At 38.1% G+C, this 13,254-nt stretch overlaps 1 protein-coding gene across 6 annotated transcripts in view; it reads left to right on the top strand.

Moving 5' to 3' along the window:
* The window catches only part of MYO6 (myosin VI), a 158,144-nt gene extending 145,659 nt beyond the window's left edge, over window positions 1-12,485 (top strand). For 4 of the 6 annotated variants that reach the window (XM_010855252.1, XM_010855253.1, XM_010855256.1 and 1 more), the window contains 4 exons: window positions 1,932-2,063; window positions 4,661-4,687; window positions 7,242-7,460; window positions 7,970-12,485. In XM_010855252.1, the coding sequence (XP_010853554.1) occupies window positions 1,932-2,063; window positions 4,661-4,687; window positions 7,242-7,460; window positions 7,970-8,169 (578 nt within the window). In that variant the 3' untranslated portion in view covers window positions 8,170-12,485. The remainder of the gene's footprint in view (window positions 1-1,931; window positions 2,064-4,660; window positions 4,688-7,241; window positions 7,461-7,969) is intronic. The other 2 variants (XM_010855257.1, XM_010855254.1) reach the window with 1 other exon arrangement.
* The last annotated feature ends 769 nt before the right edge of the window (window positions 12,486-13,254 follow it).

The following is a 13,254-nucleotide window of genomic DNA, read 5'->3' as shown; positions in this document are numbered from 1 at the left end:
TAACTTGGTTTACCTGGAAAGCCAATAAAACTCCAAGACAAGGAGTTTGCGTCACCTACATAGGCCGCAGGCGTCCTCCCATTCTCCCGAAGGAGAGGAGACACTAAGGCCTCCCCGGTCAGACCTTAGAAGCCCAGGCAAAATTAGTAGGCTTGACGAGCCTCCACGCTCCAGATGGGAATTCAGCCAGAAGGTGAGAGAAAGAGCGACATGGGGAGACCAAGCTTCAGTGAGCAAGGCCCGCACTTTATTTTCCAAAGTAGTTTTTGTACCTTAAGTTGTGCATAGAGGATAATGGGGGAAGGGGTAGAGTCAGGCAAGGTCAGCAGTCCTTGATCCTTATTGAAGCCAGGCTTTCTTCCTGCAAACTTACCATATGCAAAAATTTAGGTGATTTACATCATCTTCTGGCCAGGAGGCCTATTAACATTTTATGACCCTTTCTTCAGAAAATTTATTTTTCTCTAAAGGTGATTATTCTAAAGTGAGGCGCCACCCTCTGAAAGCATTAGATAAAGTTGCATTCCTATAGGGCAAAGATGTGGTCAGCTATAACAAGAAAAGAATTAACTCAAGGGTCCAAGGTTACAAACATTAAAGCTACTACTTACATTCCTATACACCAACTATATTAATCAGTACACTCCCAGGGACACAGTAGGTAAGGGATATGGAAACTTAGCAGCAAACATTGGCCCAATAAATGAAAACCCTTCACTGATACAATTTCTAATCAACCCACTATACTATACTAATAATCTTCTAACTGCTCAAAGGAATCTGTATTTAGAAAGTTTAGAACATCTCATGCCTCTCACGGTTGGGAGGCTGTGAACAATCACATGTGGCCGGAAGAACCTGTTCAGGCAGGCTAGAGAACTTCCAAAGGAGTTTGTGAACTAAAACACTCTTGTCACGCCCAGGAACTTTATTAACTGGAGCTCTAAGTTAACTCTTTTTCAGAGAGAGAGATGGTGATGGGGCACAGCCCCCCATAAAGTCAGAGGTGTAGGTGAGAGCACAAAGCAGTAAAGAAGGCAGACTCTGGTTTTGGGGGTAGATGCTCGAGAATTTCCAGGGGGACTCCTGAGGCTCGATCCTGCCTTTGCGTATGCCTCATGAGCTTTGCCACGGGCGGCGTTCCTCACCCTGGCTCCCGGCAATTCGTAATAGCTAAATGCCTATGTATCAGACCCTTTTGGTCCATGAGCTCACTTGCTTCAGCTGTGGCCGACTCTTTGCAACTCCATGAACTGTACCCCTTCAGGCTCCTCTGTCCATGGGATTATTCCAGCAAGAATTTTGGCCCATAAATGCAGAGTGAAAAATGGCAGTGGAGTTTTTCCTTTTTAAAGCTGTTTATCTTCCAACAGAACAGAGTAAAATACTGTATCCAGGGGCTCCCACACAGTTGTGTTCACATGTCAGTCACAGTATTTGAATTTGGGACCCTGTAACTAGGACCTCAGATGTCATAATCGTACAGGACGCCTCACTATTGTTCTTTCCCTTGTCACTGAGTTTATCTGCATAATTACAAATGTAAAACATGCGGTGCTTGTAAATCTAGCTTATATTTGAGCACAGTGACTTCTTATTCTATTATTCTGGTCTATGACCTTGGACAAGTGACTTAACCTCTCTGATCCAGGTTCCTTATCTATAAAAGACCTATTTGGTCCAGAGTTCTTGTGTGGAGTAAAGATATAAGATAGTAGTTATGCATAAGAAAATGCTCTGTATTAAAAAATAGTATTACCATGAAAGTATTCATCTTTGTCAATAATTGGTTTACTTTTGATTTTTTACTGTTAATTTAAAAATGAAACCTTCATTTAAAAATATGTTTATGCCAAAGAATAGTTATGCTAGAGAACTAAATTAGGATGTTAATTGCTTTTTTTTTTTAAATCTTTCTATGTAACTGATAGATATTGAGCTCCTGGCAGCTTGCAGAGAAGAATTTCATAGGCGACTAAAAGTGTATCATGCTTGGAAATCCAAGAACAAGAAGAGAAATACCGAAACAGAACAGCGTGCTCCAAAGTCTGTTACTGATTATGGTAAAAACACATCTGTACTTCTGAATGTTCCAAAGTATATGTGTATAATTACATGTAATTATGCATAAGGCATTTGGGTAAAACTGTCCAAGTTTCCTCTTACTTTAGAACTGTGGGTCCACTGATCCTGACACAACCATGATAGCTTGTCTTTCAAAGTATTATTTCTGTTAGATACATCTTTAAAGTCATATTTGTTTATAAGTATTGAATTTACTTGTTAAGATAAATTCTAGGGGTAAAAATTATCTCTACTGAGGAAGTTGTATGATAATGCTGTAAATACGTATTCTTTCCACATATGCATATACAGACATATGTAAAGATTAAGTGTGGAAATATAAAGATTACTATGAAAAAAGAATATTTATTGCAAATAACACTTTATAATACAGTGAAAATATAAGAGTGAGAAATAGTACCTTGGTTAGAAGAATTTTCCCTCAACCAGAATTTGATTTTTTGACTGAGATCCTAAAAATGAATTTTGCTACTTTGCTGTTCAAACGGCAAAGCTGTGTATGTGCAATTGGGGAATACAGCAGAAGAGTCATAACCTAGTCAAAGCACATACTAGCTTTAACATTTAGTAAGAATAACTGTGAGTTGTAATTTCAGTCTTAAAAACAATAGTTAGAATTTCATTTATTCAACTTACCACAGGAGTAGTTTATTAGGTTAATTCTGGTTAATGTCAAGGTGACAGCATATTAATATCTTTTTTTTTTAAAGAGGTATATTCCCAATTCTTGATAGTATAGTTTAGCCATGCATGACCCAAGCTGACTTAGGAAATGAGCTCACGGTTATATTTTGTCTCCTTACTACCTTCCTAGCAAATAAAACAGTGTTTGATGAAAGGCAATTAGGTGGTAAAATTTAAGTGTTTCTAAGCTGTTGCAAAGATTAGATTGAGGAAGGGAAGTGTTATTAGTAGTGCTAGTAACTGCTTATGGGTGTCATCAATCAGAATGTAAGACTCTTGAAAGAGCAGTAAGCTTGCCTTGCAACTAAGAGATGGCAGGTGGAAAGCCCTCTAAACATTGCTCTTTTGTAACTACCTCTCTCTTCTCTGGTTTAAAACTTTGTCTCTGGGAATTGAAGATGACACAATGATTCCATTCTCTGTTCACTGTCTGTACCAAGTTCCTACCACAGTTGCTCTGTTTTGTGAAAATGACAAAGGAGTATTTTTTTTAGCGATAATCTTTAGCTGTAATGTTCTAATCATGACCTTCAACTGATTGACTTTCATTATATTCTATTTTAAAATTTATACATCTGAATGATTGCACTTCTTTAAAGAAATAAATGTTCTCATATTTGACATTCACATTTTTAATGAATATATAAGTATTTATTGTATTATTGTACCAAACCAAACTTTGGCACCTTACTCAGCCAACTTTGCCCCAAAAGGAGCAAATAAAATGTGGCTTGCCTTACTGGTTCCCATACTGTTTCCATTCATAATGTACCACTGGGAAGAACAACAGAGTAGATTAAGAAAATTTCCCAAGGGTCCCATCCAGGTATGTGAAGAAAACTAGGACTTGTGTATGAACATACTCCACATATATGTAGTCTTCAGAGAATTTTAATTGAACATGGTGCATTTTCAGGGTAGAAGGTAACTTCTGCTCTGAAAAGTACATTTTTATTTTTCTCTCATGTAAAATTTATTCTGACACAGGAGTACAGTTGAAAGGTGACGAGCACCAAGATGCTTAACAGCTTATTTGAGAAAATTCTGTTCTCCAGAAAGTTTCCTAATGGTGCAGCTGCTTGACTTGTAAAAGGAATGGCTATGCAGTTTAATATTTAGAAGGATTAGAAGTCCTTAATTTGAGAAAGCAAAATTATGACAATGTAGCAATTAACAAAAATATAGCCTTAAAGAGTAAGACATTGACAAATCATGATTAGTGTTAAGAGTTAGGAATTGGGAGGCTCAGAAACCCTTTTCCTTTTGCTGTAGTAGGGGAGCACACCCCTCATCACATTTACCCTGTAAAGAGGCTTTCAGAAATAATTTTGGGGGGTAGTAGCAAATTACCCAGTAAAGATTTATATTTACTTGCTTGAAACAGTGACTTTGGAGAGTAGTTTTATTTCATCATCCCTAACTAAAAATGTTGTCAGCTTAAGATTTAAGACAGTGTGAAGAAATTAAAACCTGCTGAGTATATGTAAGTGTGGTAATTTATATAAAAAGCATTTTTAATGAATTTATGAATTATTCTCTTCCCTCCCTCCCCTACAAAAATTCTAGTAATGCTTTGATGGTACTCTCATGTTGATTATTAAGTTGCTGTTTTGGATTTTTGTTTGGATATTGCTGTGTTTAAAAATTAAATTTTGGTCCTCTTTGTATGTCTATCAAGCAGGATGTCCCCCAAACATAATCAAAATAGATTTTTAAAAGTTGGAAAGCAGCATCTACTTGTAGGTTATTATAGAAGTACTTGGCTATGGATAGGGAATTTATCTGTTAGTCACCACCTCCATTGATGGGAAATCGTTATGAATTAGAAGAATGCTTATATAACATTTTTGGCATTTTTATCTTTTCTTCAACATAAAATATTTGTTCACAGATTTTGCACCATTTTTGAACAATTCACGTAAGTCAATGGGTGGTTACTCATGAGCTAACTGGAAGATGGGTTAAAAATACTTTATAAAGTACTAACTTCTTCTAAACATTGTTTTGCTACAATTTTAAGGTGAATTGTGGTACATTAATTTTGGTTTATATGTACTAAGATACTTAATTTGAGAGTACTTTCATTTGGATCACTCCAAAATATATTTGCAGAAAAAAATTTAATTAATCTGTTATTTTATAAAAGTGCTCAGTCGCTCAGTCATGTTTGACTCTTTGGGACCCCATGGACTATAGCCAGGCTTCTCTGTCCATGGAATTTTCCAAGCAAGAATACTGGAGCAGCTCACCATTTCCTACTCCAGGGGATCTTCCCAACCCAGGGATTGAACTCTAGCAGGCGGATTCTTTACCAGTGCTCCACCTGGGAAGTCCCTATTTTATCAAATTACTTCCTTTTTAAAAAACCTAGCATTTTAAGCTGAGTATATACAATTCTTATTGTAGCAAAACTCTATCTTAATAAGCAGCTAGTCTTTTAGAATAAAGACTAACTTTAGGTGCTGGTTTCAAATGCTGTAATGGTATAAGGATTTCTGTCTGAAGAGATCTGACTTTCATGTGATAATGTACACAGCTTAATAGAATACCTCTTAATAGGAAGAGATTATTCTGTTACTTCTATAGCTTCCTATGATACATGTTTTTTTGATAATGTCAAAATCTTTGAGTCATCTTAGTGTACAGTAAATTTCTTCTAGAATCAGTTGAACAGTAATGATTTGAATGTAATGCCATATTTATTTGCCAAATGGTTGCACATAATTATTTTTTACTGCTTCTAGTAACTTACAAACTTACAGATTTGAAACATTTTCATACACTTTAGAAGAACAATTGAATGTGAAAGAAATAGTTGTTTAGAAGATTAGTTTCAGGCTTTCCACATCTGTATCTTTGTACTTTTCCAGATGACTGTTCATTTCCAGGCTTCCCAAATACAGTTTCCTTTCTCACATTAGTAGACAAAGCCATCCAAGGCTTTCTGTTGGGTTTCTTAATTTTATCCAACAGGAGATTGTTATTTTGAAAGAAAAAAAGTAGATTATACTAATGGGTGGCCATTGGTATCTAGTATGTTTCGATCAGTAGGACCTTGAGTTCTAATTCACTGTTTAAGATGGAAGGCAGGGTTTTTTCCTTTTAATCCTTTTTATAAAATGTTTTAGTTTTGAGTTAGTGTATATCCTGAAGAGTAGGTAGTTTTTAAAACTCGAAGTGGAAACACTGAGCTGTAAGTTGTTTTGAGGGAATAGGAATGAGAGGATAAATAAGCTCATCTCTGGTAACATGCTGAAGGTGATACAGCTTTTTTAAATCACTAATAAAGCTGGGACTCTCTTTTCATAGGCATATACAACTTTGCTAACTGCTTTTTGCTTTCTGTTGTTTGCACAGAAATAAATTCAGCTGCTCTGTAGCTTTTGCTATTGGTGCAAGAGGTAGAATAAGAGTAATTTCATCCTCTCAGTACTTGGAAAGTCTTACAAAAGCCATGTGACTGTCCTGACTTAGACATACAAGTTTTCATTGACATACTTAGTTTCAGTGAGATTCTTAACTGAGCTGCAGTAAATGATTGGTCTACCTTTAAAGTTGTGAGTATAGAGAATATGAAACAGATTTGCCATAATTATGCTCCTGAAGATGTAAAGTCATTGCCCCAGAGAACTGTGTGTTTTCAGGAAAAAAAAAAAAGAAAAAACCAACCATAATGAAAATTGAGCAAGGGAAAAGAGGTTACTGTGAGCTCAATACTCAGTGTTAACAGAAAAGCAAGGATTTTTCTTTTCTATTGGCAAAGAGAACCAAATATTATACACGTTCCACTTACTACAATGGATTTTATTCCAAGAGAAGTCTGATTTCAGAGTAAGTAAATCTGAGTGAAGGTTCATGCTTACTGTTACAGTTTTGTTGTCATAAAGTTGTTTAAATCTTATTAATAAAATATCTGTGTTATCTGGGCCATTTTAAATCCCCAGATCAGTTGGCAAAGGAGAAAACTTTTATGTCTTTCACTTCTTTGAGGAAATTGTGGTTAAATTGTCTAATATCTAGAATCCCTTAGATTTGTAAAATTGCTGTTTGTTTCATCATAAATAGTCCCATAAAAATCATTCTGCAGCGTTCATATGAACTCCTTGGAGGAAAACTATAAATCTAGTAAACAGAACTAGTTTGCTTTCCTGCCGTGTGAGTTGCATGAGTTCATTTTAGGTAGGGATGCAAGCATTTGTGGGAATCTCTGGGGGCTGCTGTTGTTACTGCTGCTGCCGATGGTGCTGGTGGTGTGGTGCTGGTGGTTGGGGTGTGTGCGGGGGGAGAGAAAATTCTAAAAAAAAATCACACTTTGAATTGTATTCATTTGTAGATAATTCATATTTGCATTTTGTTTTAAATTCACTATTAGGACCCCCTGTCTCGGCTTTAAAAAAAAATTGGTGGTGCATTCTAAGATTAAAGACTGTTTACCTTCTCCCTTGGGTGACTGTCCTTGTTCCCTGTGACAGCTCAGCAGAACCCGGCAGCCCAGCTTCCTGCCAGGCAGCAGGAGATCGAGATGAACCGACAGCAGCGTTTCTTCCGCATCCCATTTATCCGCCCCGCTGATCAGTACAAAGACCCGCAGAATAAGAAGAAAGGCTGGTGGTATGCGCATTTTGATGGACCGTGGATCGCCCGGCAGATGGAGCTTCATCCTGACAAGCCACCCATTCTCCTCGTGGCTGGTGTGTACGATTCCTATGAACAAAAATTTATAAAGCAGAAAAGTAGGGTATACCCTCTGAATGAAATGGGGTAATGTAATAATGCAGTAAAGTTCAAGGTTGAGGCATGGAGTTTTGCAGTTAAATCACATCAGGTGAGGATTACTTATTTACAGCGTGGAATCAATCGCTTGGATTGTGTCCTCGTGGAACACACAGAAACTTGTCTGTGTCCTTTCGTATTTAATTATATAGGTTGCCTTGTAGTGGTTTAAGGAGATGTAGCATTTCTCTTAACCCTGGCAACTTGTTGGATCAACTGCATCCTTAGTATATTTGAAATGGTATACTTGGTGGAGGACACATTTCTTACTGGTGAATTTATGAAGCAAATATCAACCTTCAAGGAAGGAAATAAAGTTTTAAAAGTTCTCAAATCTATGACAGCTGGTAGACATTTCAGGAATAAAGTTTACAGTAAACATCTGAAAGGAGGTATGGTTAATTCTCTGATGTCTCTATCCGTGCAGGGAAGGATGACATGGAGATGTGTGAGCTGAATCTTGAAGAGACAGGCCTGACTCGAAAGCGCGGTGCTGAGATTCTGCCAAGACAGTTCGAAGAAATCTGGGAGCGCTGTGGAGGCATCCAGTATCTTCAGAGTGCAATCGAGAGCAGGCAGGCCAGACCCACGTATGCCACGGCCATGCTGCAGAATCTGTTAAAGTAGAAGGTGCACTAACCTTGCAGCTGGGAGGCCTTGCCATGTAGGGAGTGTGCCCCAGAGATTAAACCCTTCCACGATCAAGTTAGGATTACTTACACAAGTGAACAGATTTTACTAATCATGGGTTTTTGTTAATTTAAGGTTAATTATGGTAGTGACTTTGGGACCAAAAAATTGTTTTCCTGTATCCAGCTATAACTGTTAGACCTCTCGTCAGTGTGATACTTGTTACACTTGGACAGACTCTGACATCTCTCTTTCTTTGCCAACAGACTACCTTATATCCATTTTAATTGTTCGCTAGGAAAAGAAGTTTTTTTTTAAAAAATGCAGAATTCTTGCTTTTTAAGGAGGCCGCAGTACCGTAAAACTGGAATAAAGAAAACTTAACTTCAATTTTCTTACGAAAATCAAGGCACTTAGAATGATCAAGGCACTGGTGTTTTTTCTCTGAAAGCTGTATCCTTCCTGTACTCACTTTTTCAGAAATTCATGGAAATTTCCATCAAAGGTGGAAATATTTTTCCCCCCCTGTTCTGCAACGTCTTAGTTTGAGTAAAGCAATTTACCTGAAGTTCTAGAATTCTGGAGAGAGCCTTGATGTGTCTGATACGATCTTTGATAGAGAAGGTACATAGTATTCTGCACAGATTGTTTTGCTTTTCTATCACATTGTGTTGCTATAAGAATATGTTCTTATACTCCATGAACAAATAAAGGAAATTTGGATCATTTAAATGCTTGAAAGTTTTGAGATAACTTTTGTTTCACTTAGAAAAAGAAAGTTTTAGGTGGCAGTTTGGCTTAACTGACTGAATTCAGATATTTCAGTTTCATCTCAGTTGCAATTTTATATCAGAATCTTGTCCAAGTTGTTTCATGTGATTTTAATCTAGTGTTCTACTTCAAAACACTCCTGTTTTTTTAAAAAAATTCCTATTGTCTTTTTTGGCCTTTGAGATTCTGGTAATTGTAGAGCTCTTTTATAAGCTTTGTAATTCAAAAACCCTATACTTAGAAATTGCTTGTTTCATGTAACTGATAATTTAAAAAAATGTTTTTGTTTGTGTGCTGTTTAGTTTTGATCAAATGTCAGCAGTTTCAAGCCTAATATTTCTAACTTTCATATTAGGAATTTGGAAACAGAAATACATCAAGGAGTTATGTTGATATAGTTCTAAGGAGTCTTGTTTGTATTTTAGAATAAAATTAGAAAATAAAATTATTCTCTGTACCTTTTTTCCCTGATGTTCAAAGACTCTAAACCTTTGAAATGAATTTCCAGTAATTTTTTTTTTTCTCTTAGAGAGAGCCATCTCAGTTAGGAAGGTATTTCCCAGCTGACTAGATTAGAGCTTGTGAGCCAGACACTGTTTTCAGAATTGCTTCTCTCATAATATGTCTTAGTGTAGAGATATTTATTTATTACGACACTGTGCAAATGATGGTCTTCTGTTAAAGAAATTAAGTGGTCCTGTCTGTCCTGTTGAGAACGTCGATGTGATCATCCTTTGAAAGCTGTGTTACCGCGTAGACTCACCCACCCCTGGGTCCTGCGGTCCCTCTGTGATTTGGTGACAGGCGGTCTGGTTACTGAAAATAAATGTCCTCTTCTTCCTCTTCTTATCACTTGGCTTTAACTGGTGTTTTTATTTGTACAGGATAGTGAATAGAAAGCTTTTTTTCTTAACTGGTAGCAAGTAGAGTGCTGGAAGAAAATTTAGTAACCAAATAGATTTTTAATGCCTTGTGCCTTTAGTACTGTTTCCAGAAACAGTTTTATGTGCGTCCGAGATCCATGCAGGCAGTTGATGGAAAGCTAGTCACACAGGTTAAATTATGGAAACAGAGAACTTAAAGCTGTGAAGAATTTGTGGGAAATGTATCACGGTCCGTGTCCATATCAAGCACAGGCCTGAACCTAGTGCTCTGAGTGCAGTTTAGTTCTGTTTTTACAGCTCAAATCCTGTCCGGATCAAGTTTCTTTGGAATGATGCCACACATCATTATCTAGGCATTGGAAATCTTTAGTTGCTCTAAGGGTTTATGAAATGGGCCTGACCTTTATGCTCTTTGAATCACTGAAGGGTACAGAAAAAAGTTTAGCTAAGAAATAATAATTAAGAGTATTTTTTTTAAAAGAAATATATCACAGCAAAGCATTGTTACAGATCTTCATAGTGTTTTACTTCAATAGCTGATAAAATTATCGGCAGTCTTAAGCCTGAACTCATTTTATTGCTAATTGTGTTACACAGCTGTCCTGGAACACGTCTATTTTAAGTAGTCTCCTGAGTTAGTTCTGACTCCAGGAGACCTGCCCTAGTTCGGATAGCCTCCAGTCACCTCCATAGGACAGCTCCACACACACAGAAGCCCCTTTGCTGGAGAAGCCCCGGACCCTTCACCCTTTGAGGGAAGTAGTGGGGGTGGTGTTCTGAAAAGTGTGGGTGCAGCGTCTTACGGTGTTCTCAGTCCACCCAGGAACGCCAGATGAAAACCGGATGAATCAAATGCAAATTTAAATTTTAATCAGTCGTTTTAATTGGGATATAAAATTGGGAGTTTAAACCAGCATACTCTACATTAAGAGCCAATTCTTCTTTTTTTTTTTTTTTAATTTTATTTTATTTTTAAACTTTACAATATTGTATTACTTGCTCAATACCAGTTCCTTCCTTAGCATATGCTTTGTAAGGGTAGACGTCCATAAAATATTAAAACTGAGAAAACAGAAAGTTTTCACATTCTACTATAATGGAATTCCTAATTCATTAACACATTTAAGATACATATTGTGAGCTATGGGTAGGTTCCAAGAAAAAGTTTCTCTAATACTCAGATGTTAAGAGACAAGTGAGTTTTCTTGGTTGTAAGGTTGAGTAGATGGCACCGTCTCGAAGGATAACATGAGGAAGAAGTAAAAGAGTACACGAAAAACATTCTACTCTAACTTACTTTCTGCTTCCTCTAGTGACTTTTTGTAGGTCATTCTTTCCAGTAACATAGTGAACCCTTTTGTAGACAGCGAAACAAAAGATCATATCAGATCACAAAAGAATATAGCATCTTACGCGGAACGCAAGTGGTATTTGTGAAAACTTAGAGAATAGAAACTCACAGGCTCAAAGAATAATGAGGATATTGTAGTTTTATTAATTGGATTTTTAAAAAGCTATTTTCATTCACAGGTTATTGCAATGGTTCTCAGGGGATCCAAATAGGTAGATCTTTGGTTTCTTCACCTGAACCACCTTGAGAGTACTGGATCAATAGAATAAATAGTATTGGATGAATCAGTCAGTGAATTATTACAGTGTTAGTGGTAGACTTGACTGCTTTTATGTAAGAGGTTAACAGGGATCCAGACAGCTTGAGTAATTGAGTTCTAGACCGTGAAAGAGAGAGAAATGCCTTCACTCCACTCATGGAGCATGGGATCAAAGCAAGCAGACTTCTTCGAGTAACCCCTGGGGGTTTACAGAGGGTTGCTCTTCTGTCACCCCCAATCTTCAGAAGGGGTGGCAGCTTTTGTCTTTGTAGCATAGCCAGCAGTAACAATTACTGAGTGTTTTTATTTCTCCTAGAAGATAAACTAACAAGGGAGGGAGGGCAGAGGATACCTAAAAATTACAATAACGACAAGCAGGGGCAGGGGTCGGGGGCAGCGGTAACAGTAAGGAGAGAGAAGAGTGGATGGAGAGAAAGAATAGAGATGCATCCTGAAGAGCTGCTTGCCAGGCGGAAAGCACTGATGTGGTGTAGGGGGCTGGGTGCTCCTAGATCCTCCCCAAGTTTTAGAATGAATTGTATGCAATATAAGAGCAGAACCCACGGACCTATTGAGCCTGGACCGAGACAGGCCTGGTGTATACGTTCTTAGCATATAGAAATGGCATGCTGGGGAAGGCCAGTAGACATTCTGTGCATAAGCCTTGTGGAAGGATGAAATAGAAATCCTTTGAGAGGTCAAGCCTACCCATTCCTGGACCAGATCTGGAGGACAGTGAAGTTCAAGTCAAATCAGTGTAGTCTTCCTTGCCCATGACTAGCCTAATGTATGTCATAGTCTTCAACAGGAGATAACCAGGAAAAAGTTCACATCAAAAAGAAAATCTTCAATGCTAATTTTTACCTGTACCAGACTCACCTTCAGATCCAAGTAGGTGTATTACTTGGCTGTTTTCTTTTCATTTTGAAAATTCAATGAATTATATCTGTTACTTAATTTTTCCTTATTTCCTAAAGATGTGTATCTGACACTGTCCTAAAATACTGATGTACTGGAAATACAAATAATAAATGCTTTCTATGTAGAACTTCCTCTTGCTTCTTGTGCTTTTAATAGAGTTGCAAAGTGTTGCAAAGTTGTAAATGTTGCATGTGTTGCCTGGAATAAATTGGACAAGCTGGGATCTTGAAGTTGGTCCAGTCACTGGAAACTCTGTGCCAGGAGGTGGAGAAACAGGCAAGGAACCTGGGTGATTGGAAGGTCTTTGAGCTCTGACCCCAAACTTCTGGGTTCTCCCTCCAGGGAAAAGCAGGATCATATGTGAGCCACTTTGCCTAGGTTAAAGAGAAACCAAATCTTGGCTGCATTTCCCCAGACCCTCATCAATCTGTTTGTGAGGTGACACAGGATGTAAAAACCGGGGACCCAAAGAAGGTTCCTCCCTGAGAGACAGCTGGTCTCTGTAGGCTGACTCGTGTGAAGCCTACCGTGATCCAGAAGGGTCTTCTGACGGCAGGGGGACGGGCCGGCTTACCTCAGCAGCTCTTCTCTGGGGGGTTGGAAAAGACCAATCCATAAAGTGGGTGATCCAAAGGGTGGGGGACACTTGCTTCCACAGGAGCCCTTCCCCACAGAAGCTGGAGTGCCTGCCCACTTCTCTTTCCTTACCCAAAGCAGCATTCTCTGTAGTAGTCACAGCACAACTCACATGTGGAGGGCACGTTATGGAGGAGGTAATGGCGTCAGATTTTCATTTTCTGTCTTGATGGAATTGTTCTTGCATGCTTCTGGTTGGCCTGTCGTGCTTCTGACAAGCACATTTTCCTCTGGGGAGTTCCAAGGCCGTGGAAATGAGC

The sequence above is a fragment of the Bison bison genome, unplaced genomic scaffold (assembly GCF_000754665.1).
Source record: "Bison bison bison isolate TAMUID 2011002044 unplaced genomic scaffold, Bison_UMD1.0 scf7180017864362, whole genome shotgun sequence".
Lineage (NCBI taxonomy): Eukaryota > Metazoa > Chordata > Mammalia > Artiodactyla > Bovidae > Bison > Bison bison.
Note: the sequence above shows the minus strand (reverse complement) of the source record. Positions and strands in the feature narration are given on the sequence as shown.